This window comes from Callionymus lyra, chromosome 18, assembly GCF_982586985.1.
Source record: "Callionymus lyra chromosome 18, fCalLyr1.hap1.1, whole genome shotgun sequence".
NCBI lineage: Eukaryota > Metazoa > Chordata > Actinopteri > Syngnathiformes > Callionymidae > Callionymus > Callionymus lyra.
In genome coordinates this window covers 5,226,204-5,247,115 of record NC_141835.1, presented here as the reverse complement: position 1 = coordinate 5,247,115, position 20,912 = coordinate 5,226,204, and the positions used below count along the sequence as shown (strand labels likewise).

The window sequence follows — 20,912 nt, the reverse complement described above, 5'->3', positions numbered from 1 at the left end:
GTGTTGCTTCCGGTAAGACGGAAGCCCGGAGAGGTCAGAGTGAAACCAGGTGAAATCGCGTTTTTAAAAAAAATAAAAAAAAGTATGTCCACGAATCGAATCTTGTTATTATATTTATTCTGAAATGTTGATTTATTAGAAAACATGTGAATCACGATAAACGCACAAACGATGTGTTTGCACATACTGCGCTTGGCTCCACATCGCCATCTAGTGGTTAAACACAGCGACAACGTAAATGAAAAAATAACGATTATTACTAAAACATTTAGAAGTTTGAACATGTTGTGTTGCTTGAGTTTGTTACATATACATTTATAAACATTTAGAATTCATGTTTTCTATCTAAATAAATACATTAACCTCCTTCAACACATGTCTATCTTCATATCTGTGTATTTTCAAGAATCTGGCGATATGATATGTCGTGATACTGTAGTAACAAGTATACAGTATATGTGTAGTATTGTCCAGTACTTGACTCTGGTGTTGTGATACTGTAGTAACAAGTATATATGTGTAGTATTGTCCAGTACTTGACTCTGGTGTTGTGATACTGTAGTAACAATTATATATGTGTAGTATTGTCCAGTACTTGACTCTGGTGTTGTGATAGTGTAGTAACAAGTATATATGTGTAGTATTGTCCAGTACTTGACTCTGGTGTTGTGATAGTGTAGTAACAAGTATATATGTGTAGTATTGTCCAGTACTTGATTCTGGTGTTGTGATAGTGTAGTATCAAGTATATATGTGTAGTATTGTCCAGTACTTGACTCTGGTGTTGTTATAGTGTAGTAACAAGTATATATGTGTAGTATTGTCCAGTACTTGATTCTGGTGTTGTAATAGTGTAGTAACAAGTATATATGTGTAGTATTGTTGAGTACTTGACTCTAGTGTTGTGATAGTGTAGTAAACAAGTATATATATGTAGTATTGTCCAGTACTTGACTCTGGTGTTGTGATAGTGTAGTAACAAGTATGTATGTGTAGTATTGTCCAGTACTTGATTCTGGTGTTGTGATAGTGTAGTAACAAGTATATATGTGTAGTATTGTCCAGTACTTGATTCTGGTGTTGTGATAGTGTAGTAACAAGTATATATGTGTAGTATTGTGAAGTACTTGACTCTGGTGTTGTGATAGTGTAGTAACAAGGATATATGTGTAGTATTGTGGAAAGTACTTGACTCTGGTGTTGTAGTATTTACAGACCACATGACTCTTGACGAAGTTGTAACTGCTTTCATTTGTTTTCAAACCAAAATATGTCCAAACATCAGCTTTAAAAGCTGCTGCAGTCACTGTATCCTCTCGTCCTCAGTCATTGCCAGGATTTCATCGTTCCTTCTACTAAACAAATGGTGTAAATAGTTCATGTTAATTGTTTAAAAAAATAAATCGACCTTCTGTATTTCATATAATTTTAAACACACTTTATTGAAATATTAACTATAAAACTTTGGTAATAAAATAGTATTCAAAAGGCAAAAAAGCAGAATATATACAGTATATATAGATCATTTTCTGTTTTTCATTATTAAAAATGGATTAAGTTGCTGTCGAACATAATAATAAAAGTCACGATGTTTGGCACGTTAAAGAAACATCATAATAAACTAATATATAGTGCAAAACAAAGTCATAAAACAATCCCCGGAGTCTCAGGATCCAAACAGCAGACGGTGAAGGTCACATGGTCTACGAGGGCGTGAGGCAGTTGCAGGTCAACAGATCTGACTCCGGCCGGGTCACGACCCGGAACTTGCCCTGAACCAGCTGCTGCAGCTGCGAGATCTTCTGTGCAGGACCGGTCTGGTCCGAGCTCTGAGCGCAGAAGGACTCGATGACCTCCAGGGTCCGGAGGTTCTGGAGGGTCTGCAGCTGCAGGACGTCGTCGTCCGAGGCGTCGCGTTGTCTGTGAACATGGTTTTAGTTTTTATTTATTTCTAAACAGAACCTCGAGACGACGACGACTCACCGGACCCGGAGCGAGGTGAGACCCGGGAAGAGCCGAGGCACGAGGCGGACCAGGCTCGGGGACCCCCAGGGCTCCAGGTGCAGGTGCTGCAGCTGAGGGACTCGCTGAGACACCAGCTTCAGGTCGTCGGGCTGCATGTCCACCTCCAGAGAGAGACTGAGCAGGGTCGCGGGCAGCAGGTCGGCGTACGCCGAAAGATTATGACCACCTGCACGGGTCAGTGGCAGCACATGGGGGGGGGGGGAAGAAAACATCGTAGTAACACTGAAGTATCAGAATATTTATTTCACAATAGTGAGTTAAAATGTGATTTGAAAGAAATACATTTTATTTGTTATCATAGTTAATTTATAGTTCATACCATAAAGTGTGTTTAAGATAAAATAAGTCATTTTCATTTATTTATTTACAATTAAAATCCAACTATTAACAGTGTTTGTTCTTTTTTGTGTTGCAGTTCAATTCTCAGCCACTGGGATATAATATATAATAGAATAAAATTAGATAATTCGATTTTTCTAAATGATAAAATAACTATCCAAAAATTCATGCTGTTTTTTATGTTGGTGTTGCAATTCAACTTCCAGCCACGAGATGGCAGCAGTCATTATGTCCTTTGCAGCTAGTGTGGTGATGACTGAGGACGAGAGGATACAGTGACTCCAGCAGCTTTTAAAGCTGATGTTTAAAAATATTTTGGTTTCAAAACAAACGAAAGCAGTTACGACTTCGTCAAGAGTCATGTGGTCTGAAAATACTACAACACCAGAGTCAAGTACTGGACAATACTACACATATATACTTGTTACTACACTATCACAACAACAGATTACTACACTATCACAACAACAGAGTCAAGTACTGGACAATACTACAAATATATACTTGTTACTACACTATCACAACACCAGAGTCAAGTACTGGACAATACTACACATATATACTTGTTACTACACTATCACAACAACAGAGTCAAGTACTGGACAATACTACACATATATACTTGTTACTACACTATCACAACACCAGAGTCAAGTACTGGACAATACTACACATATATACTTGTAACTACACTATCACAACACCAGAGTCAAGTACTCGACAATACTCCACATATATACTTGTTACTACAGTATTACTATATATCGTATTGTTGCTACTATATTGTGATACGTATCGTAACAACAGATTCTTGACAACACACACTCCTAACAGATTTAAGATCAGGCTTTGATTATAACCACCTTCATGGGTAATTGTTAGGAATACTACAGTACATTCAGCAGGAAGTAGTTGTTGAAAGATCCTCACCGGCCACGTGGAGGCTGTGCAGGTGTGGCAGCGACGTCAGCCATGTTTGCAGGTGACACGTCGGTCCCGGGACGCTGTACATGTGGTACACTGAGAGGCTGCGGAGGCGGGTCAAGGCCCGGAGGACGTCCTGCGTCACCATGGCGTCGTAGTCCACCAGCTGCAGGTGAGTCAGCTTCACGTCGCCGCCGCCTTCTGAGAAAACAAAAATGGCGTACTTGAGGACACAAGTCGTAACTGCTTTCATTTGTTTTCAAACCAAAATATGTCCAAACATCAGCTTTAAAAGCTGCTGGAAGTCACTGTATCCTCTCGTCCTCAGTTGTAACTGCTTTCATTTGTTTTCAAACCAATATATGTCCAAAAATCAGCTTTAAAAGCTGTTGGAAGTCACTGTATCCTCTCGTCCTCAGTTGTAACTGCTTTCATTTGTTTTCAAACCAAAATATGTCCAAAAATCAGCTTTAAAAGCTGCTGGAAGTCACTGTATCCTCTCGTCCTCAGTTGTAACTGCTTTCATTTGTTTTCAAACCAAAATATGTCCAAAAATCAGCTTTAAAAGCTGCTGGAGTCACTGTATCCTCTCGTCCTCAGTTGTAACTGCTTTCATTTGTTTTCAAACTAAAATATGTCCAAACATCAGCTTTAAAAGCTGCTGGAAGTCACTGTATCCTCTCGTCCTCAGTTGTAACTGCTTTCATTTGTTTTCAAACCAAAATATGTCCAAAAATCAGCTTTAAAAGCTGCTGGAAGTCACTGTATCCTCTCGTCCTCAGTTGTAACTGCTTTCATTTGTTTTCAAACCAAAATATGTCCAAAAATCAGCTTTAAAAGCTGCTGGAGTCACTGTATCCTCTCGTCCTCAGTTGTAACTGCTTTCATTTGTTTTCAAACTAAAATATGTCCAAACATCAGCTTTAAAAGCTGCTGGAAGTCACTGTATCCTCTCGTCCTCAGTTGTAACTGCTTTCATTTGTTTTCAAACCAAAATATGTCCAAAGATCAGCTTTAAAAGCTGCTGGAAGTCACTGTATCCTCTCGTCCTCAGTTGTAACTGCTTTCATTTTTTTTCAAACTAAAATATGTCCAAACATCAGCTTTAAAAGCTGCTGGAAGTCACTGTATCCTCTCGTCCTCAGTTGTAACTGCTTTCATTTGTTTTCAAACCAAAATATGTCCAAAAATCAGCTTTAAAAGCTGCTGGAAGTCACTGTATCCTCTCGTCCTCAGTTGTAACTGCTTTCATTTGTTTTCAAACCAAAATATGTCCAAACATCAGCTTTAAAAGCTGCTGGAGTCACTGTATCCTCTCGTCCTCAGTCTTAACTGCTTTCATTTGTTTTCAAACCAAAATATGTCCAAAAATCAGCTTTAAAAGCTGCTGGAAGTCACTGTATCCTCTCGTCCTCAGTTGTAACTGCTTTCATTTGTTTTCAAACCAAAATATGTCCAAACATCAGCTTTAAAAGCTGCTGGAGTCACTGTATCCTCTCGTCCTCAGTCGTAAACTGCTGTCATTAGTTTTGAAACCAAAATATGTCCAAACATCAGCTTTAAAAGCTGCTGGAGTCACTGTATCCTCTCGTCCTCAGTTGTAACTGCTTTCATTTGTTTTCAAACCAAAATATGTCCAAACATCAGCTTTAAAAGCTGCTGGAGTCACTGTATCCTCTCGTCCTCAGTTGTAACTGCTTTCATTTGTTTTCAAACTAAAATATGTCCAAACACCAGCTTTAAAAGCTGCTGGAAGTCACTGTATCCTCTCGTCCTCAGTTGTAACTGCTTTCATTTGTTTTCAAACCAAAATATGTCCAAACATCAGCTTTAAAAGCTGCTGGAGTCACTGTATCCTCTCGTCCTCAGTTGTAACTGCTTTCATTTGTTTTCAAACCAAAATATGTCCAAACACCAGCTTTAAAAGCTGCTGGAAGTCACTGTATCCTCTCGTCCTCAGTTGTAACTGCTTTCATTTGTTTTCAAACCAAAATATGTCCAAACATCAGCTTTAAAAGCTGCTGGAGTCACTGTATCCTCTCGTCCTCAGTTGTAACTGCTTTCATTTGTTTTCAAACCAAAATATGTCCAAACATCAGCTTTAAAAGCTGCTGGAGTCACTGTATCCTCTCGTCCTCAGTCATCACCAGTATTTTATTGTTCGTTAGCTGCAGAGGACATAATGACTGCTGCCATCTAGAGGCCGGAATTTTAATTGCAACCCAAAAATGACCAAAATAAAGTATAGTGAAGATAATATTTCTGTATGAACTTCTTTCATCAGTCACGTGACCTGCGAGGGGCCCCGGGCTGAAGAAGTCCTCTGACAGGGTCTTGTCCTGGATCATGCTCCAGGACAGGTGTCGCAGCTCCGGCAGGTGAGCGATGACGCCGCCCGGCGGCGGGAACCTCTGGCTGCCGTCGTGATGCAGCGTCAGTGACGTCAGGCGCGTCAGGTGAGCCACGGCGTCGAGCAGCGCCGCTGGGGGGCAGGTGAGGCGCACGTGACACACGGTCAGCGCCGTCAGCCGCGCGCTCAGGTGCGGCAGGAAGTCCAGGGAGTCCAGCGGGCACGCGCCTCCGAGGGTCAGCGACAGGTGCCGCAGGCGCTCGAACCCGCGCAGCTCGTCCACGCGGCGCTCGTCCCACGAGTCCAGCCTGAGCGCGTGCACGTGCGGCAGCCAGGTGCGCAGCTGGCGCAGGTTCTTGTTCCTGCCGCGCCGCACCGACACCCTGCCGGTGTGCCGACGAGCAAGGCTGCGCCAGAAGCGCTGGTTGTAGCGCGGGAAGTCCCGCAGCACCACCGAGAAGTCCCGCCACAGCGGCGCGCACGAGTCCAGCAGCCGCTGGAAGAAGCGACAGGTACCGCGCACGCGCAGCCGGTCCGCGCGCGGCAGGAAGCTGAGCACGAGCAGCCACAGCTCGGCCGGACAGTCGAGCGCGGGGTCCATGACGTCACGACTTCTCAAGACGACCCGCGAGTGAAGGTGTTCGCGCGGAAGTCACTTGACGTCATCACCGAACTTTCACGGTACGATGCCCGTAGATGGACCGGTTCATTCCGCGGACGACACCGGAACTGACGCCAGAACCGGACGAGTCTCCGCGAGACGGACGCGAATCATCCGCGGGTTTCTCTCCTCAAACACCCCCGCGCTGAGCCGCAGTGGACGCGTCCACTCGGTTGCCATGGGGCTGGTGACGTCATCAGCAGACGACTTAAGGAGCCGCTGCCAAACCTGTTTGAAGTTTGAACAAATCTACAATACTAGGAAATAACAAGATGGATTTAACTTTCATAACGCACTCGGAACAAGGAAACACACATATAAATATAAATATAAATATAAATATACATATAAATATAAATATAAATGTAAATATAAATCGATTTATATATAAACTTTCTTTGTTTACATTGTCGTATGATTCAGATGCTTGAACTATGATGATAACATATTAAAATTCTCCAGAAGTCTGGTCAAGTGTAAATAAGTAAAAATAAATTAGATATTCTGGGAGATAGTGAACGATCTTAACTTGTTAACTTGGTGAAAATACGAATCTAAATTAGTTTCTAACGATAGATAGATGTGTCACAAATGATTGATCGACAAACATTTTAAACCGTACAGACTGTGGTAATAAAGGGTTAAAGTGCAAATGATTCCATGTTTTTAATTTGAAGTTATGAGTGTGATGTTGTCCATAAAACAAATGACACAAGTGTTTGCAAATAATTTTATTTTTGAGAAACAAACGAATGTCTAAAGTTGTTTCTTAACACCAAACTTGAAACAGAATTGTCGGTGTATGGACGTGTGCTGAGCCCCCTCCTCTTCACCCTGTCATCCAGCTCCGACCTCTTCATCAAGTCTGACACAACTGTGTCTCATCAACACCACGTGGTGCAAAGACAACAATCTGAGGAGGTCATTGTGGACTTCAGGAGAGTGCCTAAAGACTGGGCGTCTCTGAACATCTGTCCTGGAGCCACAATACAGCATCGCTGGCCAAAAAAGACCACCATCGCCTGTACTTCCTCCTGAGGAGAGCAAGAGCCGGAACCACCCATGATGCTCACCTTCTACAGAGGCACCATCGAGAGCCTCCTGTCGAGCTGCTTCACCGTGTGGTACCTGTATCCTCTCGTCCTCAGTCGTAACTACTTGCACCGTGTCCTGCCGCAAGAAGATGCAGCGCATCGTGAGAGCAGCTGAGATCCTTAACTTTGTTGATATTCTGTTTATTAGTATTATTTACGTATTGTTGATTATTTATTTGTATTTATTATCTATTTTTTTATGTCCTTTCATTGTTTACTTCATGTTTTGCATCGTGGGTCTGAAAGAACCACAGTTTCATCTATGCTGTATGTCTTGATACATGTGTATTTGACAAATAAAAGAACTTGAAAAAAGTCAGATTTACTTCTGATTCTGAAAACAAATTTCATTCAAAATGTTTGTAAAGCAACTTTCTATTAAACAACCTTGAAAAGATTCAAAATGTTTTAACTTTTGTTTCACATCTCAAGTACACTTTGTAGGAAACACTTTATATCATAGTATTACAGTTTTATCGCCGACGATGTCACTTTTGTCATCAATGGGTTAATAGTATCAACATTTTAAGGAGTAATATTACTGATAAAATACTTCTTAACAGAAATAGACTTAACATAATTGAATACTAGATTAAACACACAGTGCACATGTAAATAATAATAATAGTAATAATAATGTAAACCACAATATAATATGAAATAAACTTATTTTATTCAGATTTACCAGCCGTCGAAAACATTTTCCTAACATCACATTTATTTATGTTTTAGAGGAACTTTGGATATTGAAACAATTACCACAGAAAAAATAACGTTTTATTTAAGTAGAAAAAACTTTTGTAACCTCGAGCCTTGAGGAAACCCTGAAAAAATGGTTCCAAAATAAAGCTTTTGGGTTTATTCTCTGTTAAAAATGCATCACTTTTATACAAAAATGTTATATTACTGATGCCTTTTATCATCCTTTACGTTGCTATGAGGAAGTTTTTAAGTTTAAATTGTAGGAAAGTTATTTTAGAATCTTATTCCTCATAAAAAACTTTTAAGTTTCACCTAAATCCGTAGATTATTACCTTACCACGTTGAACCAGCAGAGGCGCTAGTGAGCCTTGTTTTTTTCCCGCTGAAGAAGAAAGAAAAATGACGTCAGCGGCGTGGAGCAAAAAAAAGCGCTGGATCTGCTGAAGGTAAACTTTAAAAGCTCCTCAAATCATCCTCAAAGTCTTTAGATTTCATCCCTTGAATGTGTTTTTAAATCTGAAAGAAAACGTTACGTTGAGTTGTTAACATTATTCGAGTTTAATAGATTTAAAAATGGCAACAATATAGAAATATATAGCAAAGAAAAATGTGATTTTTAGAAACTATTCCGTCTCTTAAACGTTAACAGTAAACACTTAAACACAAAATGACACTTCCTGACGCAGAGAAGGATCATTTTTAAAGGTTTTTAGGAACATCCGGGGCCCGAGATGAGCTCTGCCGTGACCGGAAGTGCCCGTAAGATCAAAGACAACGCCGCGGACTGGCACAACCTGTTCCTGCGCTGGGAGAAGGTCAACGATGAGGGCGTGACCTTGGCCACCAAGGTCGTGAACCTGCAGCGCGAGAGGTGAGTTGATGAAGAGATGAAGAAGAAGAAGAAGAAACGACATCATCTCGTCAGTTCTCAGAGGGACGAGCGACAACAGGTGGACGGAGGAGCTCCTGCCTCATCCCAGCCGGCCGGGGGAAGTGCGGCGCTGCAGGAGGAATGTGACAAACTCCACGACGTCGTCGACAAACTGGTGATGGACTCACTCTCACGCACTTATTAGGACTTTAATCGTAACGTCACACGATCGTTGTTTTCTTTGGACTCCAGGACGCCATCGTGAGGAAGATGCAGCGCCTGGTTCTGACTCAGGCGGGGATCCTGGACTTGGAAGCGTTCCAGTTCGGACCCGGAGGCAGGAAGGATCCTCTGTTCCACACCTGGAGCACCCGGATGTTCGGTAGGTGGTGAGCCCGGTCCGGGGGGGGTTACGTCGGGTTCAAACTCACCCCCTCATGTGGTCTCTCCAGAAGAAACGTGCCGGTCCTTGTTGGACTCGTTCACGCAGGAGCTGGCCCTGAAGAAGACCATCCTGCAGGATCTGGCTCACACCGAGTCTCCGGACCTGTGCATGGTCTACGTGTCGTGTTGGCTGCACCAGCCGTTCATTCCTCCCCGGGCCCGGCTGAGTCTGGAGGCCATGTTGCTGGAGACCGGACACAGGACTCTGTGAGAAACCGCGGTCGTCCACCGCGCCTGCAGCCTCTTCTTCGCCTGGAAATATCTGACTTTACATGGACGTGTGGAGACGTTTCTAACTGTCCTGGTGTTGATACTGATCCACATTTATTCTGTTATTGTTCCCCTTAATAAATATGAACCTTTTAGTTCCTGGTGTTTAAACAGTGAGCAGGAGTTCCATAATTATGACTTCAGGGAAATAAAGTTTTTCTTTTTTAAACTTCTCTACTTCACGTCCATATATGGGCGAGAACTTCTCCTGGCGGGATGTTGCTAACGTTGTTGCTAACAAAACAATTATAGATCACATGACTCTTGACTGCTTTCAAAGTAGAATTCCAGAAATAAAAGTGGTAATTACATTAAAAAATTGACCTTTATTTCCATTTTAATGTATGGAATCTCCTGGTGTCTCCATAGCCGGGAACTGAAGCTCCCCTCAAACTCTTCAGAAGTTTAATGGGTACAAGACTCGCCCCTCATCCCCCCCCCATTAAAAAGTCATCCATGGTTAAAAAAAAAGTCTGTATTGAGCGACTACAGGCGAAAGTGTGACGGTGAGGAGGAACATGTTCGGAACAACATCAGGAAACATCGAGTGAAATCACATGTTTCAACTTTATGCTTGATCATCAAAAAACAGCTTGTGAAACAAAAACAAAAAAAAACGCGATTCTAAGTTGATGTTTTTTTTTCTTCGCCCGTTGCCGTCGACGACGTCCTCCGAGAACAAACCACGGCTCTACTCGTTTTTTTGTTTTGTTTTATATAAAATGTAATAAAATAGTGCAACTTTGAACTTAGTTTTTTTTTCATACTGGTCTACATATAAAACAGCCAAACTAATCTTTTACTTTGAAAGGAACAAATATGAAAAGAAGAACAAATGTACACATTTACAACCTTGATCTGTTTAAAAACGATGAAATGGTCACGTGACCAGACGACGATTGGAACCGATGATCTATTCAGAGTCGAACTGTCAACTCTTTTATTGATTCTGGATAAATATCAAGCGACTCGTCTCTCGGGGTAACAGTTCCCGAGACGAGCGACGTCGACTGAACATGAACGTCGTTCAAAGAAACTCTTCCTCAGACGCAGAATCCGTGAAAAACATTCTTCGATTTCAATGAAAGGTCGAATCAGGAAATGACTTGAAGGATTCGTTGGCAAATCGCTGGTGTCCACTGAGCGGCTCCCCCTGCAGGCGCCTCTTGTCATTACACCTCCGCCTAAAACTAATCCGTTGTGATGTTTAAAATGTCCAAATGTTGGTCAGCTTACAAACGTTCTTCCACGCACTTCCCCTCGAGGTCCTGGTCCGAGGGTTCGGGTCCGCTCAGACGGGCGACTGGGCCGCTTTGGCTCCGTTCGACGCCTCGATGCCCAGAAGGGCCTGGACTGCTTCTAGAGGGACCCCGTCTGGGGTTTGAATGTGCATTGTTGTCCCATCTGGACCGTTGACCACCATGACCTGCTCTGGACTGGGGTCCGCTTCCATTGGTTCAGTCTGGGCGACGCCCCCCTCCTCGCCGGCGTCGGTGGCGCCGGAGGTCTCGCTCGGAGCTTTACACGAGCTGGGCTCCGGGATCTGGGCCGAGGTCGACTCCGGGGCCGATTCCGGTTCATTGGCGGACTCGGGAGTGGAGCCGGAAACGGTGTCGGATCCCGGTGGGGTCGGGTCCGAGCTGGACTCGACGGGCTGAGCCGAGGTCGACTGCGAGATCTGGCCCGGGTTCTCCGGCGCCTCCTTGGTGTCCGGGAGCGAGGTCTGGACCGCCCCTCCGTCCTCGGGCCCGGGATGGGGGGCGAGAACCTTCTCCAGCTCCATCACCTGAGCCGCGATCTCGCTCGGACACACGGCCTGATCCTGCCCGGCCAGCAGGGGGTCCGCGTCCGACGGCTCCTCTCCGGGGACTTCGCTGGTGCTCACCTCCATGGGGGACACGGGGGAGTGAGCTCGGGCGGCGAGGGGCGTCTTCTCCGGGGCCGACGAGCTTTAGAGACGAGAGACACTTTAACTCGGAGAACCATGGAAGTGGATCAGTGGTTGAATTTAACATTTAAAATGTTTAAACTTCGATTTTAAATTCAATATAAAAAGCGACACCATGATTGGCTACTCGTAGCTCTGTTAGTAATGTCTGGTCACATTTCCATATTGAATTTAATCACCAGTTATTTTTTAAAACATTTCATTTTCAACATCAAACGGCGTCAAAGACTCGGAGACTCACCTCTGCACGGGCGCGACCGTGGAAGACGGGCGCTCGGGTCCAGACGTGCTCACGACGGACGGCGCCGCCGACTTGACGCTGGAGCTGACGGCGCTCGACGTCGTCACGGAGGAAACCGAGCTCACGCCTGGAAAAGGTCAGAGGGTCACCGAACGTTACTTCCAGATGTTTTAAGCGGAGACACGTCGAAGGAGAGAACGTGGTGACGTCACCTGGTCTGGAGGCTTCCACGCCGTTCTGGTAGCTGGGGTCGCTGTTCTCCATCTTGAACCTCTTGGACGGCGGCAACATCTTGGAGTTCTGAGGGACAAGCAAAGCGACGGGTGAAGAACACCCGGAGGAGACGAGGGCGTGGAGGACGAGCGAAGTACCTCCATGTAGCGGCTGTTCTTGTTGTTGATGGCGGGGCTGGAGGACACGCCGGGGAAGACCTTCATCCGGTTCACCTCGTCCAGGATCCCCAGAGACTTGGCGACCTGGTCCACGGAGACGTCATCAGGAGCAGAAGAAGGCGTTAGCGTCAGTTTTCTGGACGAACGCGTCCCCCTCACGGCGTCTCCCCTCACCTCGATGTTCCGGACCTCCAGCGGCGCCGCCCCGCTCTGAGGGCTGTTGATGTACTCCTGAGCCATCTGCTTGACCTCGGCCTGCAGGGACTCGAACTCGCGGTAGATGTCCGGGAAGCGTCCCCGCACCAGCCCGGCGTGATGCAGGCCTCCGCGGGCGAGGCCGCTGCGCTCCACCTGTGGGGGGCGCCGGCGAGCGTTAGTCCGTTAAGCGTCCGGCGGTCTCGACGAGGCGGGCGTACCTTGGCGAGCAGCAGCTCCCACAGACTCAACGCTTGGGTCAGACGAGGAAGAACGATGTCCATCAGCTCCTCGTCCTCGCACTGCTCCACCAGCTGTGGTCGCCACGGCAACGCATTCATTATTCACGCTCAATTAAGAAGAGAGATGGCGCCCGATGTTACCTCCTCCAGCTGCTCCTTCCTCCTCTCCTCCAGCTGCTCGGCGGTTTCCACGGCGACGGGCATCTTGGGGGGGCGACCGCGCCGACCCCTCCGGCTGATGAGTCCGACCGGCACCTGAGAGACACGACAGGTTCTTTAGAGGACGCCGGGTCTCGCGAGGACGGGTCGTCTATAAAAGGTGTGTCCCGACCTTGGGCAGTCCTAGGGGTCGGCCCCGCCCTCTGCCCCGACCACGACCCCGGCCGCGCCCACGAGGACGCCCTGGACCTCGATGATGGAAAGCCCGGAACTCGACGACTTCAGCTGGATCTTCTTCCTGCAGGTTATAAACCGGATCAGACACACGTAAAATATAGACGCACTTCAACATCACAATAATAGTTTTTACGATGCCATCGATATTCAACGTACAAAAATAGAGTATAGAACAAAAAATGTTGATTCTATTTTGCAAACATTTACTGTGTTTGTTTATCTTTGTTTTGCACCTTTATGTACTGCTACTAGCCAGCAGTCAATACGTCCTACGCAGCTAAATGATAATGATCCTAGTGATGACTGAGGACGAGAGGATACAGTGACTCCTGCAGCTTTTAAAGCTGATGTTTGGACATATTTTGGTTTGAAAACTAATGAAAGCAGTTACGACTCAGTCGAGAGTCATGTGGTCTGAAAATACTACAACACCAGAGTCAAGTACCGGACAATACTACACATATATAATCGTTACTACACTATCACAACACCAGAGTCAAGTACTGGACAATACTACACATATATACTTGTGACTACAGTATCACAACAGCAGAGTCAAGTACTGGACAATACTACACATATAAACTTGTTACTACACTATCACAACACCAGAGTCAAGTACTGGACAATACTACACATATATACGTCTCACTACAGTATCACAACACCAGAGTTAAGTACTGGACAATACTACACATATATACGTCTCACTACACTATCACAACACCAGAGTCAAGTACTGGACAATACTACGCATATATACGTCTCACTACACTATCACAACACCAGAGTCAAGTACTGGTCAATACTACACATATATACTTGTTACTACACTATCACAACACCAGAGTCAAGTACTGGACAATACTACACATATATACTTGTTACTACACTATCACAACACCAGAGTCAAGTACTCGACAATACTACACATATATACTTGTTACTACACTATCACAACACCAGAGTCAAGTACTCGACAATACTACACATATATACTTGTTACTACACTATCACAACACCAGAGTCAAGTACTGGACAATACTACACATATATACTTGTTACTACAGTATCACAACACCAGAGTCAAGTACTGGTCAATACTACACATATATACTTGTTACTACAGTATCACAACACCAGAGTCAAGTACTGGACAATACTACACATATATACTTGTTACTACACTATCACAACACCAGAGTCAAGTACTCGACAATACTACACATATATACTTGTTACTACACTATCACAACACCAGAGTCAAGTACTGGACAATACTACATATATATACTTGTTACTACACTATCACAACACCAGAGTCAAGTACTGGACAATACTACATATATATACTTGTTACTACACTATCACAACACCAGAGTCAAGTACTGGACAATACTACACATATATAATTGTTACTACACTATCACAACACCAGAGTCAAGTACTGGACAATACTACACATATATACTTGTTACTACACTATCACAACACCAGAGTCAAGTACTCGACAATACTACACATATATACTTGTTACTACACTATCACAACACCAGAGTCAAGTACTGGACAATACTACACACATATACTTGTTACTACAGTATCACAACACCAGAGTCAGGTACTCAACAATACTACAAATATATCTACAGTATCACAATATATTGAATCGTTGTTACTCTTACGTTTGTCTCCATTGGGGAAGACTTGTCTTCGTCCTGGTCGTAATCTTCTGGCACACTGGTGGACGGGGCTGAAGCGGCTTCATCCGACTGGCTGTCGTCTCCCCGGTCCTGCTGCGGGGTGTCGGGGGGTTCGGGCTCTCCGTGAGTCGGGTTCAGTCTGTAATGGCGGTTCAGGCCCCCTTGTCCGATGTAGGCCTTGTCGCAGGTCTTGCAGCGGTGCGAGCGCGACTTGTGGCTGTAGGACAGGGAGGTGGCGTCGGAGTCCAGGAGTTTTCCCGCCTCGTTCTCCTCCTCCATGCTGATGTCGGAATAGTCGTCCGAGTCGGACTGGTGGCTGTCGGCCAGGTCTTCCGTCTTGATGAACTTGTAGTCTTTGGCTTTGTACTTGGGCGGTCTTGAGACGCGACCGGATCTTGTCTTGACTTTCAGGGCTTTCTTGTCTTTCTTCTTGGTCTTCTTCACCTTCTCCTTCTCCGTCGGCGCCGCCGCGGCAGGCGTGGAATCCGTGGCTGCGGTCGTCGGACCGATCTTGGCCGAGGCGACCGGAACGCCGACGGCAGCTTTGACCGGACTTTTGGTGGAGGACGACGTCACGGTGACGTCGGCGGACTTTATTAGAGGGACGGTCAGGATCTTGGGAGCGGGAGCCGTCGGGATCTTGACGGCAGAGACGGGCGTGGTCTTGACCGTGGTGGTGGGCGTGGTCTTGACGATCGTGGGCGTGGTCTTGAGCGCGGCGGCGGCCTGAACTCTGATGGGGGACGTCAAAGGTTTGGTCGCCACCACGGACGCGGTGACGTTGGAGGTCTGAGTTGAAATCTTGTGGACCAGAGGGAGGAAAGACCCCACCATGGATGTGGGACTCTGCAGGAGGAGCTGGATGGGGGGTTCCCCCGGACCCTGCTGGAGGATGAACTGCTGACACTGCTGACCCTGCTGACCCACCACGGGCTGGAGGTGGATGGTCTGAGTGCCGCTGATGTTGCCGTTGGCCGACAGCTTCACCTGTTGTTGGCTCGTCTGGATGGTTCTGGGCTGAGTGGCGGGACTGAGCTTCACCTCCTTCTTGGGTGGACCCTGGACCTGGATCCTGATGGGTTCCGACTGTAGAATCGATACATAAACAACATTTTTAAAACACATTGAACACAAACAATTAAGAGTTTTAGTTTGATGTACTAAACTTAACAACAACTACTAAAGTCTACGGTCATCTATCTAGGAACCGTACGAGTCCAGGACAAGACCATCACAGACCCCACTCGCCTCTGACCCCGCTGTAGAACCCTGCAGACTAGAAACACCCGACACAGGAACTTTCATTCCATGTTGCAGCGATTCTATACACTGGCTCATCGTGCACAATATTGAACATTGTTCTACTTGTAAGTTTGTAAACAAGAGAGCTGAGCAGTTTGACGGATCCATGACGATTAAATATTCACTTCAAATTCCTACCTTTTATTTAGTTTTAATCAAATTACGATCGGGTTTTCTTAAGAGTCGATCGAATCTTGATCCTGCTCCGCTTGTTTGCATCGATTCCTTCTTCAAGTAAGTTAGTTGGGTCACATTTACAAACGTTACTTTCCCCCTCAGAAGTAAAACAAACATCTTAGGAAGTAGTATTTAAATGTGGATTTTCCGTTTTGGAACTTCAGATCTTGATGCCCAACCCCGTCATAAACCCTGAAGACTTTGCAGAAGTTGTAAAGATGGACCGAGTCATGGTTTTATGTGAAGTTCTGGAGAAGACATTAAGAAAACATCTTGCACGGCATCCAGTTCTTCCTCACTCACCTTCTGGACAACCGACCCGCCGCTCTGCATGGTGACATGCTGGGCCACCGTCTTCAGCTGCTGGGACGCCGTCTTCTGTTGGACCTGGACCTGCTGCGGCTTCAGGGTCTGCTGCGGCGCCTGGACCTGCTGGGCCACCGTGACGGTCTGAGACACGCACGGCTGGAGGGTCTGGACCTGCTGCTGGGACTTGGTCACCTGGTTGAGCACGTCCTGGAGCTGGCTGGGACTCAGGGTGGTGTTGTGGACCGGGATGGTCTTGATCACCTGTCCCTGCTGGAGCAGCTGGTTGGCCTCGGTGTCGGACACTTGGATGATCTGCTGCTTGGTGAGCTGCTCCAGCAGAACCTGCTGCTCCTCGGCTGTCAGCCCGGAGCCCTCGACCAGACTCCCGTCTGGCTGCACGTAGATGATCGTCGTGGTGTTGACCATGTCCTGCGACACGCCGGTCGCCTCGGACTCCACGAGAATGCTCTGCTCCTCGGTGCAGCTCTGCAGGAACTCTGCGAGCTGGACCCCCGGTACCGAGGTCGTTTCCGCGGGCTGCTCCTGGACAACGTCCCCGCGCTGCGAGCTCTGCTCCGGGCCAGCGCCCGACACGGTATCCGCGGACTCGATCTGAACACTTTCCACATGCTCGACTTGCTCCACGACCTCCTGCCCGTCCGCCGCTCCTCCAGACTCCTCGGTTATTGTTGTTGTAGTCGAAATGCTGTCATCTTCATTGTCCGCCATTTTTGCTGCGAGGCTACTTAGCTTAGCTGCTACACTGAGGTAATCGAAAGAGCAATTGTACGTAATTACCGACCAAATATGCCCAATAAAAAATAGTAATGTTCATGTAAAATCCGCGTGTGTTGGTGGATAACACGCACAGCTGGAATGGGTGACAACATCCACAGATGTGGTGATAACTGACCAGGTGACGGTAATCGGTCGAGTTTTCAACTAGCTTAGCTTTAGCAACAGAGCGAGAGTCCGCATCCCGGAGTGGAGCCACCAGCAGACGGGATTCAGGTTTGCAGACGATATGGCGGCATTTACACTCTTGTTGTTGTGTCGCAGTTTAAGAACTAATTTAACATAATCTAGTTAATAATAACGTTTAACTAGCTGATACATTGAAAGTAAAAAAAACTACATGTTACGCTGCGACACGTTTGAAGAGAAATGAAAAAAAAGAAGCTCGTAGTTAATCCACACGCGTTTCAAATATACTCGTTAAGTTCCTTCATAAAACCTCAACGAAACAAACACGAGTTAACGAGGATTAAACCACGATTAACAAATTCATATAACCGTATTTGGTAACCTGCCAGTTCCAGAACGCACGATCCGGGTTTTCCAATGGACCGCGATTCAGTTTCCGGTTCCGGTTAAATTAACGTTTGTTTTTAATCGTATTTTTAAATTTAATTTGAGATAGTAAACGTAAGAGAACATTAAGCCACTCGTGTAAAGTATTTATTTTTGGTTGTAATTTGTAAAGGACCACCTAGAAAAATGTTTGTTTTGGTTCTGTCAGCAGGTGGCGCACTTTGAATACGTCAGCAGAGATGTGTCTGACAGGTTCAATGTTTTCGTCCGAATCTTTGACGTCGACCAGAGATAAACACATCTGGACGAACATCTGACCAGCGTCTGTCTCATGAGAGAACGTAAGTGAGTGTTTGTGGTGAGTCTCGCCTGCAGTGACCACAGCTAGCTTAACCATCTCATGCTAGCTCGCCTGTAAACAGTCGCGACGTCTCTGTCAAAGGGAGGAAGAATCAGATCTTTTCTCTCTTTAAAACTCACATTTATGATCATTCTTTTAATATATATGTGTTATAAATGTAGCCTATGGTCGCTGTTTATAGAACAACATGTATTTTTCCTGACACTGACCTGTGAAACCAAAACACACTTGTCATGATCATTGTTTTGCTTCATAACTGACACACTTTCAGGTCCAGACTATTAAAAAAAGGCGGATTTCCTGATAGTTACAGGAAGATTGAAGCTGATAACAACGACGCAGTCATTGGTTGAGAACAAGACATTGCCTTCTTGGGGTTAAACCAGGTCATGGAGCCACAATTCTCCATCTTTTTGTGGGATGAAGTAAATAAAGCTTCTCTTCTGAAAGTGGTGATGGATATGAAATAAAAAATATCACATTGACACACTTTTATTGCAGATGTCATCATTACAACACCATTGGTATCAAGAGTCAACAAAGGCGGAGATGATATAATAAACTGTCATATTCATATTCATGGTAAAGCTTTGAATGATCATATGTTCCCGGACACTATGATGATAAATGATGGCGGGCTGTGCTGCCGATGTGTCTCCAGATGTAAACATGGACGCGACACAGTTGTGACGGTCAGGGGAGATTTGGGAGGAAATCTGTGAGTCACATGGATGTCAAGTGAAGTTCCATGAATATGATTAATCCGTCAGTTCCACGGCAATTTATAAATAATGAAAAAAGTATTTCCACATTCACAAATGAAACTCTGCAGCAACTTATTAGTTAAACACAAGACTAACTTCACATGTATTTTATTTAACTTATATCTTGTAAGTTAAATCATAGAGGAAGTATTTTAAATTAAATCATCATATCATTGATATTAAACATGTTGTGTGACAGCAAAAGTGGAAAAAAGGGAAAACGAAGTTGAATATTACAACTGAACAAGTAATAATCAATAAGAAAAAGCTTTTATTTACTTTATTATTCATCATGTTCTCCGTGATCACTTGTGCATTTTCACGCATGTATCCTGGTCTGCTGTAAATAAAGAGGAACTGCAGCTCATTGCATTAGAAATAAACATTACATGAGCTCATAACAAAGTGCATCGTCTGAAGGAGAAATACTTATAACTTTCTCCATAATTTACCATTGAACTCACTTTTTGTGAAGAGCTTTAGTTGCGGTGCAGCTTTGTTTACTTGATTATGTTGAGAGAAAAAATATATATATTTTTAATTTCTAGATCTCCAACGAGGCCATGGCGTCACAACCAGCCCAGGTGTCCATCCTGAGGGAGTTCTGCCCGCTTTACTACCTGCTGAACGCAATCCCAGCCAAGGTGTGTTTGAATGAATCAACTGAAACAGATCCATCCATCCATCCATCCATCCTTCCATCCATCCATCTATCCTTCCATCCATCCATCCATCCTTCCATCCATCCATCCATCCATCCTTCCATCCATCCATCCATCCATCCATCCATCCATCCATCCATCCATCCATCCATCCATCCATCCATCCATCCATCCATCCATCCATCCATCCATCCATCCATCCATCCATCCATCCATCTATCTATCCTTCCATCCATCCATCTATCCTTCCATCCATCCATCCATCCTTCCATCCATCCATCTATCCTTCCATCCATCCATCCATCCATCCATCCATCCATCCATCCATCCATCCTTCCATCCATCCATCCATCCATCCATCCATCCATCCATCCATCCATCCATCCATCCATCCATCCATCCATCCATCCATCCATCCATCCATCCATCCATCCATCCTTCCATCCATCCATCTATCCTTCCATCCATCCATCCATCCATCCATCCATCCATCCATCCTTCCATCCATCCATCCATCCATCCTTCCATCCATCCATCCATCCATCCATCCATCCATCCATCCATCCATCCATCCATCCATCCATCCATCCATCCTTCCATCCATCCATCCATCCATTTTTAAGATTCTAAAAAACGTTGCATTTTTCATATATTTTAATATTAAATACTTCAAATGCAAAACCATTATTTTATATACTTTTTATTTTAAATATGATATAAATCACCACGAAAAGTATCAAACAAAAAAACATAAAAAGGATCAATAAAACAAGGATCTTTATGGTTGAACTAGTTACAGTATTGATGGATAGTGATTTTGAAACATTCCTAAATGGCCAGTTTCAAAGTATTATTTTAACTTTATGAGAGTAAAGGGGAATTTGCGAGTGTGTGTGAGTGTGTGTGAGTGTGTGTGTTGTGTGTGTGTGTGTGTGTGTGTGTGTGTGTGTGTGTGTGTGTGTGTGTGTGTGTGTGTGTGTGTGTGTGTGTGTGTGTGTGTGTGTGTGTGTGTGTGTGTGTGTGTGTGTGTGAGAAAGACTGTAAATGATTCACCTTTAATCATCTTTTTGTGATGAAAATTATTTCAATATATTTGTCTAAAAAAGTGTAAAAAAGTGTACGACTGAACTTATATTTATATTTATTTAATTATTATTCCTTCCAGGCTGTTGCTCCTAAGCTTTGGAACAATCTTCCTCTCTTTGTTCTTGATGATCTACTGACTCCTT

At 44.8% G+C, this 20,912-nt stretch overlaps 4 protein-coding genes across 9 annotated transcripts in view; 2 read left to right on the top strand and 2 right to left on the bottom strand.

The window, feature by feature from the left end:
• Positions 1–1,423: 1,423 nt before the first annotated feature.
• Positions 1,424–6,522, bottom strand: LOC148060211 (uncharacterized). Of its 2 annotated transcripts, none has more exons than XM_087779764.1 (4): positions 5,582–6,522; positions 3,295–3,489; positions 1,984–2,191; positions 1,424–1,920 (listed from the first exon to the last, which is right to left on the bottom strand). In XM_087779764.1, the coding sequence occupies exons 1-4, from the start codon at positions 6,237–6,239 to the stop codon at positions 1,704–1,706; spliced, it is 1,278 nt and encodes a 425-aa protein (XP_087635890.1). In that variant the 5' UTR covers positions 6,240–6,522; the 3' UTR covers positions 1,424–1,703. The 2 variants fall into 2 exon arrangements, with proteins under 2 accessions (XP_087635890.1, XP_087635891.1); XM_087779765.1 differs by having other exon boundaries at positions 3,295–3,486.
• A 1,960-nt stretch (positions 6,523–8,482) lies between these two features.
• Positions 8,483–10,424, top strand: cinp (cyclin dependent kinase 2 interacting protein). 3 transcript variants are annotated; one of them, XM_087779889.1, is made up of 5 exons: positions 8,483–8,541; positions 8,801–8,966; positions 9,021–9,141; positions 9,219–9,348; positions 9,419–10,424. In XM_087779889.1, the coding sequence occupies exons 2-5, from the start codon at positions 8,827–8,829 to the stop codon at positions 9,619–9,621; spliced, it is 594 nt and encodes a 197-aa protein (XP_087636015.1). In that variant the 5' UTR covers positions 8,483–8,541; positions 8,801–8,826; the 3' UTR covers positions 9,622–10,424. The 3 variants fall into 3 exon arrangements, with proteins under 3 accessions (XP_087636015.1, XP_087636016.1, XP_087636017.1); XM_087779890.1 differs by having other exon boundaries at positions 8,508–8,541; positions 8,782–8,966; XM_087779891.1 differs by having other exon boundaries at positions 8,522–8,541; positions 8,787–8,966.
• Positions 10,229–17,927, bottom strand: znf839 (zinc finger protein 839). Its single transcript, XM_087779888.1, has 10 exons — positions 16,580–17,927; positions 14,780–15,883; positions 13,030–13,155; positions 12,840–12,953; positions 12,678–12,770; positions 12,436–12,612; positions 12,241–12,345; positions 12,082–12,169; positions 11,870–11,996; positions 10,229–11,629 (listed from the first exon to the last, which is right to left on the bottom strand). The coding sequence occupies exons 1-10, from the start codon at positions 17,312–17,314 to the stop codon at positions 10,972–10,974; spliced, it is 3,327 nt and encodes a 1,108-aa protein (XP_087636014.1). The 5' UTR covers positions 17,315–17,927; the 3' UTR covers positions 10,229–10,971.
• Positions 17,928–18,097: 170 nt separating this feature from the next.
• tecpr2 (tectonin beta-propeller repeat containing 2) overlaps positions 18,098–20,912 on the top strand; it is a 29,421-nt gene continuing 26,606 nt past the window's right edge. For 2 of the 3 annotated variants that reach the window (XM_087780197.1, XM_087780195.1), the window contains exons 1-2: positions 18,098–18,237; positions 19,570–19,665. In XM_087780197.1, the coding sequence (XP_087636323.1) occupies positions 19,585–19,665 (81 nt within the window). In that variant the 5' untranslated portion in view covers positions 18,098–18,237; positions 19,570–19,584. Of the gene's footprint in view, positions 18,238–18,926; positions 18,976–19,569; positions 19,666–20,912 lie in introns of those variants that run through there. The other variant, XM_087780196.1, reaches the window with a different exon arrangement.

Excerpts from the sequence above, each read along its gene's own strand:
- cinp (XM_087779889.1), top strand. The coding sequence starts at position 8,827 with ATGAGCTCTGCCGTGACCGGAAGTGCCCGTAAGATCAAAGACAACGCC. Across the intron at positions 8,967-9,020 it reads GTGAACCTGCAGCGCGAGAG|TTCTCAGAGGGACGAGCGAC; the intron begins GTGAGTTGATGA and ends TCATCTCGTCAG. Across the intron at positions 9,142-9,218 it reads ACGACGTCGTCGACAAACTG|GACGCCATCGTGAGGAAGAT; the intron begins GTGATGGACTCA and ends TTTGGACTCCAG.
- LOC148060211 (XM_087779764.1), bottom strand. The coding sequence starts at position 6,239 with ATGGACCCCGCGCTCGACTGTCCGGCCGAGCTGTGGCTGCTCGTGCTC. Across the intron at positions 2,192-3,294 it reads GCACAGCCTCCACGTGGCCG|GTGGTCATAATCTTTCGGCG; the intron begins GTGAGGATCTTT and ends TGACCCGTGCAG. Across the intron at positions 1,921-1,983 it reads CTCACCTCGCTCCGGGTCCG|ACAACGCGACGCCTCGGACG; the intron begins GTGAGTCGTCGT and ends CCATGTTCACAG.
- znf839 (XM_087779888.1), bottom strand. The coding sequence starts at position 17,314 with ATGGCGGACAATGAAGATGACAGCATTTCGACTACAACAACAATAACC. Across the intron at positions 12,170-12,240 it reads AGAACAGCCGCTACATGGAG|AACTCCAAGATGTTGCCGCC; the intron begins GTACTTCGCTCG and ends CTTGTCCCTCAG. Across the intron at positions 11,997-12,081 it reads CGTGGAAGCCTCCAGACCAG|GCGTGAGCTCGGTTTCCTCC; the intron begins GTGACGTCACCA and ends GACCTTTTCCAG.